Raw genomic sequence first — 19,226 nt, 5'->3', positions numbered from 1 at the left:
GATTAGAATCCGGGTTCGGGCATGGATATTTGTAAATGTATAGTGGGTTGGGGTGGTAGAGCAGCCTTAGCTAGCTGATACCCCGCCCACTCAAAAATAAAGGCAAAATAAAATAAAATAAATACTTGAGAATTTGTTTTCGAGGATTTAGTAGATTGATAAGTGATATGAAACCGCCAAATATAAATGTGCGAGATCGTCGTACTACATGAGTAAGTTGATCTTATTAATACAATGAAGTTCGTCCTCTATATACTATTGTTGGTGCTGGTAATTTTCTCAACAGCATCTGCAGTTTGCCCTCTTGAATGTATGTGTGTTGCTAGTGGTTGTGATAGCAATTGTAATTTGTAAGTATACTTTTCTGCCCTTTTTGTGAGGTGGTTGATATATTGATTGATCGCGATTTCGACTATCATTATCAGGCGTCAAAGCAAACGCTTTCTTATGGAAACTTATGCTACTGCTTGTTCAGAATAAAGTTTTTTAAAGAAAAAGTAGCAAAACCGCTCGGCAGCTATGGCACAGTAAATATATCACAACGACCGAGTTGCATCACTCGAGCTTCCTCTCGACGAGAAACAGTATTTTATTTATTTTTTATTATTTAATCTTTTATACTGACGTTTTATTATGTAATAAGCTTTATTTGTCTTGTGAAATTTACACACTTGGCTAATCTCACTTCAGCGGCTAGCTAATGCTAATCAAAAATTTGCTCTATATAACAGATTTAATATGGGCTCAAGATTCTTTTTTCCTTCATCGCATCATCAAACTTAAAACCGTAATTAATTCGCAAACGTCATTCTGTACCTTCAGTTTTATCTCTTACGCTGACGTGCGTCTTTGGGTCATTAAGGTATTTTGCGGTCAGGAAGAGTTTGGTATTGTGACTTGTGAGACAGTACAGTCGTTTATACTCAACGGTTCAGGGGTGTTCAACGCGCAATTTCAAATGCGCACAGAAAATAAAACACCAAACAGCAAAATTCGTTTACACTAGTGACTTTTTTGCTTTTAATTGAAGCCAGAAAAATAACTTGATCATTGTCTTTAACAAAATCGTTAGTTTTCATCAGAAAGTGTATACTTTGTCCAATTCTTTACCATATCTAGTACATATTTATCTTTTTTTTTTCAGTGGAGCGTGCCCGTCTAATGCGTCCCAGGTTCAGTGCTGTCAACCTTTCTAGTACTGTCACCTCTAAATGTATTATGAAGAAGCTAACATGCGAGTAGTAAATCCGGATTTAAGAATACAAATCAATTGAATCTATGCCATTTTCGTCTTCAAAATTATCTTAAAATACAATAATTATTATTAAATCTAAACGCACTTCTTGTAAATGTAATTATCAATAGGTATGTACCTACTTTTAGCACAGATTTAAATCTGTGCTTTTAGTTAGGAAACTATTTGTGTAAATAATAAAACCGGAAATCGAATTTGTTATGTTACCTTATTATCGAAAGTGTTTTCAATTACGATGATATACTATTGGAGAACTTTGGTTTTTAATTAATATTTAAAACTCATAAAAAGGAACATAGACAAGTGCTGTGGCTTTTATGGGACTCCCATAATGTACCCCACTTATACTTACCTGGAAGGCATTTATTATTAACATTAGAAATTAGAGAGAAATGGGAGAATTAATAGTAGAAAACGACAAGGTAAGTAAAAAGAGATCCCGCATTATTGCCCTTCAAAATCAGCGGAAATGTTGTAAGCTCACTGTATTTACCAAATGATCGCAATTCATGTTATCAAATACTTTACCTAAGAAAGCAATTGCTCAATGACATAACCTCGTATGCATATGTGGAACAGAACGCATCGCAAATCAGCTTGCCAAATAATCGAAAAATCTTAAACATTACAAACAGTCGCAGTAACGAGGTCGTATTAAGAAATAAAAATAGTATATTATATTTATACCAAGGTAAAGAATCAAGTATTATTGCCTAAGCACCAAGATTACATCCCGAGACCTTATTATCAAACTGTAAAGAAAATTGCGAATACTTCCGAAGATATACCAGAAAAACCGAAATGTTGTTATAATTGGAAGGTAGAGTTGGCGCTGCGATTCCTTAAACCCGTCCCATAAACGACCAACTAGCTCACGGTTAAACACAAAATGAGAACTTGGAATCTTCCACAGCGGTAGTTCGTTCTGGGTAAACTGATCTGCCACCCAATTGAATTGATTACTTGATCTTAAAACACGTTTCTACAAAGAAATTGATCCGAACACAAATGCGCACGTATAGGCCAAATGCAAGCAAAACAAAAATGCAACGCTTAGCTTAATGTAACTTAGTTGTCATCCAGAGAAGTGAGCTCAGTTCCCCGAACCATAAACCTTCAAACAGCCAAAAACGTACAAGCCGTAGAGCTCGGACTGCAATTAACTGAAGAATGCCTGAAGGACCTCGCCTTACTTGAAGTAAGCTTCTGTCTTAAGTACGATAATTAACTGGTCAACTGCTTCAGAAGGAAGTAGAAGGTTGCGCTGAAATTTTGTGTTTAAAATTCTAAGGTTACGACTGTTACGAGGATCATTCAACAAGTAAATATTGACTGCTTCGTAATGAAGAAAATAAACCGTTACATTGTCAGTGAATGAAGCACATAGTACCCTTATATTCAGGTCTATTCTATAAAGTATCATGACTGAACGACTACCGTTCTGCGTAATAAGCCTTACCAAACAAAATTAAATGAACATTATTGTCATACAAGTAGCAATAAAAAACAATGCTAGTCGAACACGGACACCTTCCGTAATCTTGGATGTTGTCAGGTTTAGGATTTTCACCATTTAAAGCATAAGGTCATTGGGTTTTTCCCAAGATCATGACATTGGGATTATCCCGGTCACATCACAAGGCAATGACCTTGGGATTCCCCCCGATTACGCCACAAGGTCTCAACCCTGGGGTTTTGCAGGTTACGTCACAAGGTCGCGGCTTTAGATGACGGTCCCTTGGTTAGTGGGCCAAGGTAATGGCCTTAAGGTCGTGACCTTAGACTTTTACCCAAGGTCTTGGCTTTGGGATTTCTATGATCATGTGACAAGATCGTGACCCTGGAACTTCCCCGGTTAATACACAAGTTCCTGGCCTTGAACTTTTCCCGACGAAAGTGAAGAGATCTCCCGGTTGCATAACTAAATTAACTTGTTAATGGACCAAGATTGTGGCATTGGTGCTGCAACTAAGTATTCGAGGAAAATTCCAAGGTCATGACGTTGTGACGTGACCTGGGAATTCCAAATGTCATGGCCTTGGGAAAAACCCAATGACGTTGTGACGTAATCGGTGAAATCCCAAGGTCATGACCTTTTCCAGATTTTCTCGCGCTGAAACACACTGAAATTTTTACGAAATATACTCAAGTCTTTTAAATAAATGAATCAGTAGTGTCGGGTAATTATCAAGTCAAAGATCACTATGCTTTAGCTGTTACTAAAGACGCTTCTCTCTAGGACTTGGGGAATACTGAAAGCTATACCTTGAAGGATGATAAAAGCAATGTCTTGATGGATCATGATTTGGATGATGAAGATTCGAATGCTGATAAACAGGAGGAGGAAGAATCGCGGTACAGTCAATCAAACCCATGAATAATCTGCAACATTGAATGTCTTCAAACCTTGATAAAAGAAACTGGATTTCACAGCAAGCTATGTAATAAGGTTGAGGAAGACAGAAGTTGACCTAATATTCGTATAAGGAAACCTTGTCACATGCTCAAACGAATCAGGAAAAACGCTACTGCTTCCGAACTATCCTTGAACGATTCTTTTGTGCGAAAATTGTAATAGCGTTGTGCATTCTGGTAGGTTTGGAAAAGAAACAAGAGCAGCTATATGATACAATTGCAAAAATACAGATACTGAAGACCTGCTGTTACTCTCTCAGAAGGTATTTCCATTGTCCTGCCTCACATTTTAGGGGAACATAGGTAGTAACTGTGACCCTTATTTCTTCCACGGAGGCGGTGATACCTTCACAAGGATTTGAAATCTTTCTCAGCATTTCGTGAGCTCCAGGAATGTTTTGATCGCCTTACAAATCGATCCCCAAGACTCATTACTGATACTGCTCTGTTCATTTTTTTAAGCAGTGACGCACCAGTAATCGTTCTTTGAAAATAGGTTTTGTCCGTACGGATGCTCATGTCCTGCTCACGAGGGACGTACAACCACATTGACCTCAATCCATGTGTAGAAAGACTTGTAAGGGAAATGAGTTATCAAATCTTGGTCAGTAAGTGACATTGAACAGGTGGATGCCAATATCATGGTGGGCTAAATTTATCCCTATCTAATTGTGTTATGTACCTCTTCATTATTTCACTTGAAATGTAATTTAATTTTTTGACATCCATCAATAATCAATAATACGCTAATGTAAAAGGTTGGTTTGCTATAAACCGTCTAACATTAACGTTTGTCTTGATTCTGTAGAAAAAACGTAAGCTGTTTTGGCATCATATGACACTTTATGTAAGTATATCTAACTCGTCGTATCATCAAATCACTTACAGGAAAACGTGTGAAATATCAAAATAATCTTCAAATTTATAATTTCTTTAAAGAATGAAGACGAATAATAAATATAATACCCTTGGCTACTACAATAAGTTTCGTTCCTAGGCTAAGAATCATTGAAACGTTAAACTCATCCCAGTAATGTAGGTATACCGATATACGATTAAAAACTAAAACATGACTCAAACGGTCTCCATTGGCATCATTTCTTACGATCTGATACGGTTTCAGAATAGACTATTGATGAAAATTCTATTAACTTCCCTACACTTACCCGAACGGAAGGGATATTATACGATACGAAATGGTTTTAGGTGTCACAGGATAGAATGAAACTATGCGCTGTGCTCTGCAACCCACGATACAAAAAAAAATAAATCACACTGCGATTTAATTGAATTTAAAAGAAAAAAGTGTGCAGGGCAACTTTTAATTTAACTCTCTCTCTAATTTCCATTTTACCTGTCACGTTATAAATTAGCTCCCATCGCTTATTAATTGCATTCATTAACGCGAAACTCTCATCCGATTATTCTGGGGAATGCAATTTCATTTTTAATGCGAATAAGTCCGACTCGGTCGATTAATGTAATGTAATGCAATTCCTTTCTCGAAATATAAACGGCGGGTACAAAGGCAAAGTGAAAAACTGTAACTTTTCGTGATTATATTAAAGTTGCGTATCAAAATGTCGCGTGAAATATGAAATTCATTCCTCAAACTTTCGGTCGTGACACTTGGGAGTTGTATAACAAATCTAAGAAAGCAAGTGACATTTTTCATGCTTATGCTATAAGGGTGTTTAACTTTTTACCGCCGTACAAACAAGATTTAATAAATGTTTGGACGCCTTTCGCTGGGTATAACCATTGAATTTAGTGTTTTTAGTCAATGGGATAACCCCAATTACTAATAAGATGCGAGCGACGTCCCTAATTATTACTAATGTTGTAAATAAAAGGTAATTTCAAATTTCATTGGTTTTCGCAATTACCTACTTGGTATTTTGTATTCGACCTACTCATGGCCTTCTTCGTAATGCACCATTTGCTTTGTCTAATTTGGCGGTACGTAGGTAACGCGATTTTGTATTATGAAGTAATGAAAAAGCAGCAATCTTACGCTACCTATCGCCAAATGGGAAAAGCAATACACAACGCCACCTTGTGAGCTTTACATTTTGGAGTTAACAGTTCTATTTCCATACGGCACTACATTTGTAGGATAAAAGAGATACCTACTCTATGTGTATCCGTTAATTTACCTGCACTGTAATTAATTGGGGACTTGTAGTTTAGGATCAGTTTGCAATGAGGCGCCAGGTACACCTCTCTGGTTGTACACGCGCTGAAAATCATCTAATTAATGGTGAAATAAAAAGACTAGGTCATTTAATGCTGTTAATGTAGGAAAAACGAGTGACTTTCTTTACGGTAGGGCTTCATAACTTTTATTTTCGTTTACACAACATTTAATCGCGACACTATATAATACAATTGTATTAAAAAGTGTATATACACTGATAATACGAGTATACAGAGAATTTAAAAATTAATTAGATTATTCTAATTCTGTACATATGAAAATATACGTATAAACTTTGCTATATCAACATTTCTTTTATTTATTAAAGGTACCTATTATTAAATCTCAAAATCTGTTGTCTAATTTTATATGTTTTTTCTCGTCTTGGCATTCCTTCTATTTGCAGCTCATCCTTCTTCAATAGGAACTTTAATAATCAGGGGTCGCAACATGTTTGAAAACCATCCCAATCGTCTTTTCTACAACTTACCCGAATATTATTTAATAATGTAGCGAATATTGCAGAAATCCCGAAAGACATCGAGTAGCCATGAAAGATTAGTAATCGGCGACAAAGAACGAAAGCGAATGTAACGTAATCTTTCCCGGAAATATGACGTATTTTGTTCTAGAATGTTCGACAGTATTCGGGAGCACGTGAGTTTGCTATATAACCAAATCGAATGCGTTTCAGTTCAGTTCCAATTGGACGCCGAAGTTCACGTTGTTATAAATTGTGTATTAGCGAGCGATCAAAAGTGTTTTAACTGTTATAAATTAAATCATTTCAAGAATTTATTGTTAATTAATTGTAAATAAATAAAACTACGTAATTAATTCACGTTACAATATATTACTTTTATTCTCCTCGCTATCAGTCGAATGGTCAAGGATGCTATCGGCCCAACTTACTTTTCTTAGTATCTCTTGATTATATATTTATGTATTTGTGTTTATTTATTTTTTTAATTTATTATCTATTTATTTGCTTAGTTATGTGCACGTTATTCCACGTGAGATATTGTGAGAAGTGGAACGAAGGGTAAGGTTGGAATCTGTAAACGGAACGGATAGGCTTCTTCAAATGTAAAATATAATACAGTGGCCGGATTAATTGCTGTGGATCGAATAACATTAAAAAATCTAATTACTTAGTCTAATATTTGAGTGTCTCTTCGTTGTAAACCGATAAAATATTTTCGATGGTCTCAAAATGCGTTTGATGCCACTGAACTTGTAGCTTAACAGTTTCTAAGGATTGCGTAATTGCCTTCTGGCTGCCTATGAAGTAATTACTATGTTTAAGTGTGAAATCTTTCAACTACAAAGAAAAGAATAACTAACTGTTCGTGTACTCAGGATGTGCTGTAAAGCTTACCTCCTCATAATCTACCTGGTAAATCATTTGTTGAGCAAGACGTTGTATAAGTTCTGATACTGCAAAGCTGCTACCTCCAATACTAAAAACGGGAAGATGTAGATGTAAAGATGAGCCGTTACGCTATTACTAATTGTGTATATCCTCCATACGCTTCCAAAGAAAGTTTTTCGCTACGTAATATCCAATTTCGGTAGCGACAACGGAACCGAACACCTTTGCGACATCTTGTTTTCGAATTTCCGACGAAGGATCTATGGCCCAATCCAAATACCTTTCTAGTAACCATACTTCTCGGGTACAGCCCAGAATGTTTAGTATTAAAGATTGTTCACTCGCCGAGTTTGAAGTCTTATAAAGATTCCAAAGGAAGTTCCATTCGGATTCCTCGCCATGTTTGAGAGCATTGCAGTAGACTATTGGTTGGTTTTTTGGTGGTACTCTAATTGAAAAATGTTTCAGCTACCTTTAATTAAAGGTACTTACGGGTTTTTAATTGGATCTTTCATCAATTGCTCAAATAAACGACGGGAGTCTTTAATGCAATCATCCTTGTTATAGGCACAAAATCTTTCGATCGCAGGTGCAACCATTGCGTGTTGTTCACCCTTTGTTTTGTTATGAATTTGGCGATGTCTCTTCATATACTCCTGCAGTAAAAACATACAAGTTTAGACAAACGTTCTGTAATTCCCTATCCAAAGCGAGTTTACTGGCATCAGTAGTTACCGCACACTTCTCGTAGGTCGTGGCTTTAATCTATACGTACCCTAAATGTACCGAAAACCGATGTTCTCATGACCAATTTACCCAATATCTCTAAATTGAAGTTTGCCATTCCCCAGACTCTAGCATCTGACTCATTTTCTAGATAGCTAAGGACATCAAAAAATACGCTATAATGCAATTTTCCCGCCCATGCCAATGCGGCGGAATCCTCAATGAGCTGAATTCGATTAAAAAGACCAATATTTCCGTGTGATTTACTTTTTAGTGCCGCTATTAAAAGCTTCCAATTGTGTTCGTCGTAATTAACCCTGTAAAGTCCTACAAAAATTCATGAACAGATAATTTTGTTTATGGCCTGTTTTTACCTGAGGTATTCAAATTAAATAATATCCACTGATTTTTATCCGGTAGGTTGTTTATTATTTCTGTTTTTAATGGGCATTCCATCCAAGAATGTGTTCCAGAGTAAGTGGTATTTATCTGTTGCTCCGTGGTGTACGTAATTGGTATCCACCAGCATGATGTGTTGTCTCTTTCTTCGGTGTCCAAAATAAATCGCTCCTAAAGTTTTAGTAGTCACTACATACTATTCTTTACGTGAATTTTTCGTAGGCAATATCATAAGGGCATCTAATTTTTCCGAAAAAAATCGAAAAAACACGTTGCTATGTAAGTAATATTTTAATAAGAAGCATTTGTGCTGGTGACAACAAAAATCCTAGTTGACATTTTTACTCGGATTTTAGCTGGTCAGGATAAAATATGTTATCAGACAAGAATTAATTGGTTTTTCTACAAAAAATGTCACGTGCGAGATAAGCGATGCAGTTGTTTTGTCAGTTCTGGCGACACAGAGAGGTTTCCAGTATAGTCAGATTAATCAATTTGTTATAGGTTCTAGTTCTATTTACGTCGTAGTCTTTGAATTGGACTTGTCTGCAGCTGACCGTGTAGGGAGGTCGATGGTTATTTGGTAGACCACGCAAGTCAGGGATGTGTGTGGTGGACAAGGTGGTCATGACAATCACGTTAGCTTTTCCTGGTCCTCCCAGGGTCCGTCTGACAAGGCTTCCGCTAGGCGTCGGTTGGTGGTCGGTGGCTGGCCTTACGTCTTGGCCTTCGATTAAACCACGGAACTTTGAGCGTGCCCAAACGACGGCTAGGGATTCTCTTTCTGAGATCAGAAGTCTGCTGACATACTCGACGAGACGCAGCTCTTTTGATTAGGGGCAGGGCCAGCGAATCGGACACGAAACGGCGGTTCTGGGAAGATGTTTTTATAAACGGGATGAGTTGCTTGAAATTTTGAGGCGTGGCCATTTGGCTGATGGTGGCCGTCTTTCCCTGGGGTGTAATGATGTGCCCCAGGTATTTAACGTGTTGGTAGGCGAAGTGGAAGTTTTGCCGACGAACGCGAAGTTGGAACTACCCAAACCGATGAAATACGTTATCCAGATCCATAAGGTCCAGGCGTTCAGGTAAGCCAGGAACGGTATTTCGTTGCGAATGCGGTCATCTAACCTCTGGAAATTGGACAGGGCGTTTTTTCAACCCAAAGGACATCACGCAGGCACTGGGACGCATTGTTTTCTGCCAGTATCCTGCTCGCAGGTCTACTGTGTGATGAAGCAGGTCATCGATTCTTAGCAGAGGGTAGCAATCGAAAGCTGTCCTTTCATTTGGTTTGGGACAGCTAACATTAATAGGCGAGTTGACCCGTCTGACCCAGCACCACGGGCGAGGCCCAAGCAAAGTCGCATTCTTTGATTACACCGCTTTGTACCATGGCAGTGAGTTTGTGTGCTGGAAGACGGTAGAGCGGCAGTACGACTGGTCGTGTTTCAGGTTTAACGTGTTACGTGCGTTGACGCATCTGTTAATCTCAGCGGGTAGATCTTGCCCCTCGTCTATCCTTAGCTTTAGGGCGGCAACCTTCAAGTGTAGGTGCTCCGGGTGACGCGGCATCTTTCTGCGGTGCGAGTGCCGGAAAGACAGCATGGGAGTTCCCGGAGTCCCTCAGTTTAGTCCGCATGTTAGGAATCCAGGTCTGTGGTAAGCGGACGCGTGGCGGTGATTCCCTAAAAAATCCTATTAGGACTTCGCGGATCCGTGGAAGGCGGTCCGGGTACCGTCTCGTGCGAAAGGGAACAGTCGATGGGCTGCAGCCGAAAATGGTTGTAGCCTTGTTCTGGGTTCTGCAGGAAACAGTACTGTTCATCGGTATATTTAGAATAAGCTGCGCGTCCTCCAAGTTCATACCCAGGAAGACGCGGTTGTTGGCCTCCGATAAGACTATGAAGGTAGTCTGTAGGAAGCGGTTCTGTAGTCGGACAGGTACGGTGGTTTACAGAACGTCTCGTATCTTCTCATCTGTCGTAATCAGGTTCACTTGTTGCATATGGAGCTGGTAGTTCCTTGCTTGTAGGGGAGAATATAGGGTGGTTCCTGTGAGACTTTGGTGAGCGTCTGTGTACAGATATGCGAATTACTCCCGATTATCCGCGGCCGTAACAAGCGATACCGTTGGTGGCGGGAGCTTTGGTGAGTGCGGCGACTGGATCCGAAGGTGCGGTTGAGGTAGCGGCTTCCTCCCTCGTCTGATTGCGGCACTTTTGTTGGGTGTACCTGGTGAAACATACAGCGAGAGCGCTTGTCCTACTTTGTGGTGCTTGGTTTTGCCGCGTTTTCTGGCCTGGTGGCTTTCTCCATCTTTCGGACTTCCTCGATGAGGGCTTTGAACAGTTTGACCTTCGTTCGGGGGACCGCGCGGCATATTCGGGGGTGTAGCCACCCATAAACCATGCTCACCTGGAACTCTTCCCCAGGGAGTTGGTCTTCCCGAAATTTGGCGATGAGAGTTCTCTTTTGGCTCATGAAGAGCTCTGTGCCTCCTCTCTCCCCCTGCTCCATAGAGAAGATAGTGCGCAGGATCCGATGCACGGGCAGTGGTGGGTCTAAGTTCTTTCTGAGGGGGCGATAGCTCCCTCCTCGGTGTTTACTGTATCTTTTACTTCTTGCCACCAGGTCCCTGCTGTGTCGTGTAATAGCATAGCCCCCTCACTGCATTGGAGCCACTCACGTTTTTGCAGTCCTCGTGGAAGGCGTGGACATCTTTGCTGACGTTGCCGAACTTTGCTGGCACTGCGAGGATCGCTTTTGGAGGTTGCCATTGGACGACCTTAGTTCGTTTAAGTCCATTGTGAGGCAACGACGTTGTTTGCTTCATCTCCTTTTTCTGTCTTTGTTGCCGTGTATTCACTAACAATTAGATTTTGAATTTAAGATTTTAAAAGGAGATAGGGGGCCAAACTTCCACAAGGTAAGAGGATAAGAACATTTTTACTTACTGAGCTAACCGTTGGTTTTGCCAGTGCCGTAGAGATTCAATTTTATGTTATGCAAGTGTGGTCTTCGACCTTCGTTTTTTTAAATTTTATTTCACAAAGGTAGAAACTTTTTTATTGGAAAATATACAATTAAATCATAAATCCGAAAGGGGGGACTTGGGGAATGATAACTAATAGTCGAAGACTAATAATGCAACAACACTGTTATGCCAAAGAAAGTTCCGTATTTAGTAGTGTCATAAAGAAGACGAAAGCAAGTGTGCTTTCAAATTTTTGTAAGTCTTACCATTCCCCGAGGTTGTCTCAACATACCTGTTTAAGTACAGCTGAATTTGATTGATAATCTCTCGTCACCGTAACCAATGGATAACCAACTTGTAGGGACCATGTATCCATAATCTCTCCAATGGTTAGATGTGGCGGTAAAACTTGGTCCTTGTGTGCTTGCACAGTCAAAGCTTGCCACAGATCGTTTTGTTCTGCATTCTCGAATTTATGTTTGTTTAAATAATGAGTTACGCCCTTCTTGAAAGTATCTTCAGAAAGAAAGTTCGATATCATGTGCAGAAGAATTGCACCTTTTGTGTAAGATATCGAATCAAAAATTTGGGTAATATCTCTTGGATCTTCTACAGGGACTGATACCTGAAATGAAAGTCAACCTACCATCTACTCGTATCTACGTTTGGTACGGAAAATTACCGGATGAGACGATTTTAAAGAATCTTGACGAAAAACAGTAAGTAACGTTGTTAAAGTGTTGCGTACTAAAGTGCCATATTCCGGATAAATATAATGCAACGCGATCGTAGCCATGTACGTTGCAAATCCTTCATTTAGCCATATATCCGTCCACCATTTCATTGTTACCAAGTTACCGAACCACTGGTGTGCGACTTCGTGTGCAATAGTAGGTTCAATAATCCCAACACCGTGCCGTACATTCTCGGTGAGTAAATAGGATTCCCTAAATGTTATTAACCCCCAATTTTCCATTGCGGCTTCACCAAAATCCGGGACAGCAATCATATCTAGTTTGGGCAATGGATATGGGATATTAAAATATTCTTCAAAAAAATTCAACACACTAGGACCAAAATTCTTGGCCGTTTGAACCTGAAAAGAGTAACACTATCCACAAATGGTTTCTAAACTAAGATGTTACCTGGTTGATGGCACTACTCCTAGCCCATATTCTAAACGTTGTACTATTGCCGTTTACAGCAAACTGCTCGAATTCAAAGTCTGACACGACGAATGCTACGAGATACGTAGACATCGGAACCGATTCCTCAAAATGGTCCCAAAACCATCCCGGTTTTTTTCTACCGAATACATTAGAGGTAAAAAGTCTCAATGGATACTTACCTCATAGCTTCAGTTTTAAGAAGTGGCATGTTGCTGATACTACTGTACCTTCTTCTTCTGCCGAGACTGATTTTAAAGGACGCCTTCATTGCGGGTTCATCAAAACACGGAAAGGCATTTCGAGCGAAGATTGGCTCAAACTGCGTCACCGATAACCATTTTTTTCTACCCTTTCTTGTGTTGTTGTAACTGCTCCTGTAATAGCCGCTCAAACTTGAACCCAATGTTCCGTTGAAAGGTATAAATATTTCATATCTTTGTTCCATCCGAACGGGTTTGTCTAGTAAAATTTCAAAAAAATCATTTTCCTTATAAAACGAAAAATTGGTTGCCTTCAGTGTATCCCCAGCGTTAGCCTTAGCATTTTTTACGATGATTCGTTTGGTGTTTAGGGTCAATCCCTTTGAATGAAGAACGACCCGATTCGTTTCGTTAATGCAGTTTACCTAAAGCACTTGTGTTCAAAACGTCTCAAGTTGAGTCTCTTACTTCAGAGAGTGGGAAACGAATTTAAAGGTTACTTACGTGAATCCAAACGATTCCAGAAAAGGTAAAAGTTTTTAGGTCAGTAACTATCTTCAAATTGTAGCGTTCGGGTATTAAAGTTTGAGGTAGCCTGATTTCATAGGCCGCAGTTGATGTTCCAGAAGAGGATAACAGTATAAACCACATTCTAAAATATAGGAAAAATGACGAACGTTTAGGGCGAAGAATCTTACAAGGTTCTTTTACCGATAAGGTCTCATAATGGAATAATTATCTAATCTAATTTGTTTAGATGAGGATTGATTCATGAATGTATTTTTTTACAATGGATATGAAAAATTAATCTACACATCGGAGAGCGACGAAACTCGAAACAGCATTTTTTCTGAATGCCCAAATTTTAGTTTAATAAAGGATATGTTACTTACATAATACTGTTCTGCATGTTCACATCAATATTTAACGCCACTGTATTACTGCTTAAAACAGAGATTTCAATAGTTGTTAAAGTTTTATGGTAATGATTTTAAAAAAAAAACACACCATTATGATCGTTAATAACATTGAATGCTTTGTTTCGTAAGCGTTCGTTTTATTTCCCAAGTAATCTTACAATTTTTTTTCTTGTGAATGTCCACCTGTATTATTCTTGCAGGGTTGCCAACGCTATACGTGTGGTATAAGTATATGTCAACTGTGAAAAGCTAGAATCGAAATAGAGCTATTTTCGCGTAGCAACTTGTTAATCTCTTCATCATTTCTTAGCTTATACCACAACAAATTTTAGAGCAAGTAGCACACCGTTGGTAAAGCCTTCCTATTGAAGCTAATTAAATGTTCCTTATAATTTATTTTTAAAAGGTACTGCCCTCCTCAACTAACCTTGCACTCATGGTCTCGTAGATTAAAATATTGTACTTTTCGCACTTTTTGTTAACGACTGCGTGTGGAAAGGAAGCAGGAAGAATATTATCTTAAATGAGGTGGAGATATATTCTACATTGCAAAGAAACCATTATTATATGGCATTTTGTACCAAAATTTCGAAATCCAAATGTACGTGTTGCAACGGGGGCAGTATAAATCTTTTGAATTTTGTATATGGGTAAAATTGCATACGTACCGCTTCATGCGGATCGTATAGGCGCGAGTCAGTTTGTAAGAATCTATTTAATCTGGAACTAACCGCATTTTTTCTAAATTGGCAACTCTACCTGTATTTTCTTCTGTCTCATAAAAAACTGCAATTACCGATCAGCGCTGACCTTGCTCTAGGGTAATTTTTCCATCTCGCAGAAATCTCTAGATCTTGATGACGTTTTTGATTAATACGGACTAAGGGATATTGTGAAATTATTTTTGTATTTGGTACCAGGAAAACCGCAAATTGTTACTATACAGTGATGTCTAAATTTCAAGTAGAAAATTAAGTTTCCTACCTCTATGTGTGTTTTAACGAAACTTAACTGGTGAAGGATCTTTAATTTTTTTATTCAATTGCATTGTATTTATCATCATATCAGAGCTTCAATGTGTGAACTCATTATCCCATTTAAATTGTTACAATATTTAAAGTTAGGTTAACTGTAAAAGATTATCGCCTGATACATATTCGTTGTACAAAACCGCGTTTTATTACTAACTTGCATCTATCTATCCAGAGCGTTCACTAAAATATAACAGTTTTTTTTTCTAAGTTTATTCTCTCATTAAGTAAACATATAAACTGCCATCTTGTAAACCAGTACGAGAATATTGCTATAAATTATATACATAAACACACATTAATCAATAAGCGACGTTCAATTGCTGTATTCGTTTGGTTCTAGAAAGGTACGAATACCAATAAAATAAATTTATTGTCAAAAATAATAAGGGAAAAAATATTCTGGACGCCCGATCAATTTTTGAAACGGAATTAAAGCGCGGCGTCCTTTTTTTCTTTTTCCTTCTATGCTTTTGTCCTTGAAACGAAAGTCTCTGCCCCGAAATTACGTTTATACCACTCGGTATGTAGGTTTTATCGTCCTCGTCCGCTTCCGCGCACCCTATGCATGGGAAATTGTGGGACGATCTTCGGCCCGAAGTGATAGGAATTGAACACATGGATAATGGTATCACCTCCAATAGATGAGGTTGGCCACCGTTGACACCTTGATAATTCGTTCTTTTCGAGTTAGTAGAATTCGATTTCTTTAAACCGGGTTCCTGAAATTGAATTGGATAGAGTAATCGTAGATTGTTGGTTTATCATACGTTGAATGGCGTTTCGGTGGAGGTCCTTTTGGTGTCGCTAGATTTCCAATCATCCTCATCACTACTAGATTCGGAGCTCAATTCGTTGCTAAAGTAGCATTCACCCGAGCCGTACTTTGTGAAGTAGTGCACTACCGCAAACTGGAATGAAACATTGGTCATTTTGCTACACATTTAAGGATTGGTTTAAGCACAAGGATCTTTCTACCAAACCTTAATGTGCATTTTTACCACCCGCGCGTTAGTAAGGGAGGTATTGCATTGGGGTAAAAATGGACCCACCCTCCACTTTTTGACGGAAGCACACCAGGAATCTGAATCAAACGAAATCTCGACAATGTCGGTCTGTATGTACCTGCTCTCATAAACGACTGAACCTATTGGAATGGTTCTTTTGGTCAGAACGCGCAGGCGCAGGTGTGCGCGTGGTATCTGTGCTAGATCAGAGCAAATTTTTTCGTTATGCACGGTACTTTTGGATACGAGAGATTTTGTTCGTGACGTTTAGGAGAGGAAACACCGTAAGAAAAATTATTGTCTAACTTTCCTCGAGCAATTGACAGAATTAATAAAACTGGATTTAAATATAGGAAACCAAGTGGGCTACCCTGAAATTCGAAACTGTTAGGTGGCTGCCTTGGGTTGTTAATAAGTTTTTGCCCTCCCGAGATTAAACTTGCTACTTCAGTCTCTGGGAATAGGGACTAAAGTTGATCTTTTAATCCCAAGGGATAAAAAGTGTTCCCATAACAACCAAAAAATGAAGCGAATTTGACAAGTCTTGTCAATATTTATTTAGCTATATTAACGTTTATAATACAATTTTCACAATTATGTAGATTAATGATTGGAGCAACATGTTCACCTCTTATTTCTTTAATAGCAACGTTTGCACTGGTGCTACTATTTGCATTAACCGTACTCGTACCCTGCTCATGGCCAATTAGAATTTTTTCTGCCGTTTGAATTTTGTTATTCAGGGAATTTTCAACATACCCTTCAGCCACTGTTGCAGACCTCCATCCGCCATGACGTTTAAGAGCACTAACATCAGCACCAGCACCAGCATCAGCTAGCAACGAGGCGGAGGATCGTCTAAAACAGTGGCCTGTGTAGAAATAAGCATCCGAAAGATTCAAGAAAGTAGCGATTTGTCGCGGTAACTTTCCAAAAAAATTTTTTCCAATCGGTTGGACAGTGCACTTATTATCTTTATAATAAACAAAGAATCGGTCATGATTCGTGTTCGGCTTCCTAAGTGACATATATTTTCTGCACAATTCCACAAAGTTAAGATTACTTCTGTCGTTGTTGACAATGGTAAAAGTTCTATCCACATTTGTCTTCGTGTCTCTTATATTAACAACAAGCATATCACCGACGTCGCGAACATCAGTAATCTTTGATGTACACAGCTCATTTCCCCTACATGCCCCAGCGACTCCCAAAGTCAATACAACCTGAAAAGATTACAAAATTACTCAACGTTGTTGGTAGAATATTAACAATTTACCTTGGACAATAGATATTTATCATTTGGAGCATCTATTAAAAACCTGTCCATTTCTTCTCTCGTGAGCACTTTGGACTTCTTCGGTTTATATCCGTCATTTTGACGTTTGATAAACGCAATTAGTTTTGGAAACCTACTAATGTCGATATTTTTCTTGACCAATATTGTGGCCTTGAGCATTGAGTACAAGGACCACAGCGAAGAAGGTGAAAACCCTTGCTGTTTCTCTTCAAAATAAGCGAGCATGACATTTTCAGTGTATTCTTGTACAGTTTTACTTGCACACCATTTTTTAAATTCTTCATACCGCTTGTTATATAAATTTTTCGACTTCGTGGGTAAAAGGCTCTCGACTGCTCGTGCAGCTGCCATCTTTATGCCAAGAGGTTCCTTACATTTATTCTCAGTCATGTTTCTTGCTTACTTAAATCACGAAATGCAAAATGGTTCGTTTTATTTACACCTATTACCTTGGTTACCTAACCAAGCACAAGCTTACTAATGCTTTTTTTAATAGGTCAATTTCTTTAGGTTCAGTTGAATTGCTGGAAGTTTTTAGTTATCCGGGAGGGTAAAAAATTGCGTATATACCACAGGACTAAAGTGCGATCTAATCCCTCAAGTGGTTATTGCCCTCGCTAACGCTCGGGCAATAATTTCCACTCTCGGGATTAAATCTTGCACTTTAGTCCCTTGCTATATAATATACTATTTTGTATACACGATTTGTTGGGCAATCTATTATTGTAACAAAATATATTGTGTTCCATTTAAAATATCAAAGTTGTATTTCATCCCACACTTATAAAGCACCCTGTACTGTACACTTAGCTGGACATATCTAAGGACTTTCGCTGGAACGATCAACGGTATCACTCACCCGAAAGACATTTTATTATTAGCACATTTAAAAAAATATCATGAGAATAGGAAGAGAACAATTTGAAGTGGGCCTTGGAAAGAAGTTCCCCGCCGGTATTATTTAGTTCAACTCTGAGAACGACCACGAAACATTTTGGGCACTGTTTCCACCAAAACTAAATAGAAAGATAATGTAAAATTGTTACAATTATTTGTAATGGAGTTGATTTTTTTTCGAATTTTCGTTAGGGTTGCGGGTTTTTTAGGTGTTAAGTGTAAGAACGTATACGGAGTGGTGGTTCCAAAATTTTATTTTAAAAATCAATCATTCCCGAATGAATTCGGCTAAGGTGCCAGTCCGACGGGCGGCAATACAATCTTAATGTCTTTTACGTGACCAATACAGCAAAATCAGGATTATTCATGATGATAGAACCAAGGTTCAGGTTTTAAAACGGTTGTGGGCTTTGATTGAAGGCCTTTACGCGCCCGTGATTCCTTGTACTAAGAGAAGCTGGTTGCCTAATGATAACAAATCACCACTTTAACCTAATAGAGCCATATTGTGTCTTAGTAAAATTGCAAGGGTAAGGACGCGTTTCGGAAGGATAGCAGTAGGGCATTCGGTTTGGAATCATCCGAACGTCACGTACGTGGTCCAAAATAAAAGGTATCTTCGGAATATTCCGTGAACTGTCGAAAATCAGCGAAGACACAAACCAAAAAAATTCAAGAGGTTAAGGATTTATTATAACATTTCAGTTTTTTAAAGAACCCTAGAAAGGACCCCATCTTCGAGGAGTGCCATACGAATTTTACCATAAGAAAACCATCGATTCAGGGATCAATTTGGGTAAATTGGTTTCAATTGACCACATTGTAATGTATAAAATATATGTGCTTAGATCCATTTAGAAGGTTTGGTTTTGCAATTTTTGGTGCATATTCAAACTATTTGATTTCAATTTCATTAAATAAAACATCATGGAACATATTTTCATCAAATTAATAAGCCATTTTGCATTGCCTTCAACTTCTATAATTAAATGTAATAGTACATTCGGATCAATCAAATTTTGTCGTTTTTCTTTTGAGTTTAGGTAATATTAAATTTTCGTTTCTGAATTATCTACAGAGTACTGACTAAACTGAAAAGGGCGTAGTCATCGTGCAGATTTAATTAAAACGTTGCTAGGAGACTGGTGATGTCGGTTTACCTATATCAATATAGACTGTTAGAATACAATACGACTTCTTTTACAAGCATATGCGTGTATCCGCATGTGAATTATTATTCTTTGGAGGGTTGGTCATAACAAAGCTACCAGTATTGGAATAACTATAACTAGTAATTACAAAAAAAAACGAAACCGTTAGTTAAAGGTGTAAAAAGGGAAATAGTCGACAAAAATATTATTATG

The 19,226-nt window shown here is 38.4% G+C and overlaps 3 protein-coding genes and 1 long non-coding RNA gene across 5 annotated transcripts in view; 1 reads left to right on the top strand and 3 right to left on the bottom strand.

Annotated features, from left to right (window-relative positions):
• The first annotated feature begins 173 nt into the window (after positions 1-173).
• On the top strand, positions 174-1,449 carry LOC116167537. The gene is made up of 2 exons (XR_004144561.1): positions 174-350; positions 1,145-1,449. It is a non-coding gene; the product is annotated as an uncharacterized LOC116167537 (long non-coding RNA).
• A 5,251-nt stretch (positions 1,450-6,700) lies between these two features.
• On the bottom strand, positions 6,701-13,707 carry LOC116168598 (aminopeptidase N-like). Its single transcript, XM_031484524.1, has 12 exons — positions 13,604-13,707; positions 13,215-13,362; positions 12,690-13,135; positions 12,487-12,646; positions 12,024-12,437; positions 11,634-11,966; positions 8,340-8,535; positions 8,015-8,292; positions 7,732-7,895; positions 7,376-7,687; positions 7,246-7,327; positions 6,701-7,188 (listed from the first exon to the last, which is right to left on the bottom strand). The coding sequence occupies exons 1-12, from the start codon at positions 13,618-13,620 to the stop codon at positions 7,024-7,026; spliced, it is 2,715 nt and encodes a 904-aa protein (XP_031340384.1). The 5' UTR covers positions 13,621-13,707; the 3' UTR covers positions 6,701-7,023.
• Positions 13,708-14,907: 1,200 nt separating this feature from the next.
• Positions 14,908-19,226, bottom strand: part of LOC116169874 (gamma-aminobutyric acid receptor alpha-like) — a 69,817-nt gene continuing 65,498 nt past the window's right edge. For both annotated transcript variants that reach the window (XM_031486057.1, XM_031486058.1), the window contains exons 9-10: positions 15,432-15,572; positions 14,908-15,383 (exon numbers count right to left, since the gene is read on the bottom strand). In XM_031486057.1, coding sequence (XP_031341917.1) covers positions 14,964-15,383; positions 15,432-15,572 — 561 coding nt within the window. In that variant the 3' untranslated portion in view covers positions 14,908-14,963. The remainder of the gene's footprint in view (positions 15,384-15,431; positions 15,573-19,226) is intronic.
• Positions 16,208-17,393, bottom strand: LOC116169875. The gene is made up of 2 exons (XM_031486059.1): positions 16,945-17,393; positions 16,208-16,891 (listed from the first exon to the last, which is right to left on the bottom strand). The coding sequence occupies exons 1-2, from the start codon at positions 17,353-17,355 to the stop codon at positions 16,223-16,225; spliced, it is 1,080 nt and encodes a 359-aa protein (XP_031341919.1). The 5' UTR covers positions 17,356-17,393; the 3' UTR covers positions 16,208-16,222.

This window comes from Photinus pyralis, unplaced genomic scaffold, assembly GCF_008802855.1.
Source record: "Photinus pyralis isolate 1611_PpyrPB1 unplaced genomic scaffold, Ppyr1.3 Ppyr1.4_LG4, whole genome shotgun sequence".
In the NCBI taxonomy this organism is placed as follows: Eukaryota; Metazoa; Arthropoda; class Insecta; order Coleoptera; family Lampyridae; genus Photinus; species Photinus pyralis.
This window is presented reverse-complemented; position numbering and strand designations above follow the sequence as displayed.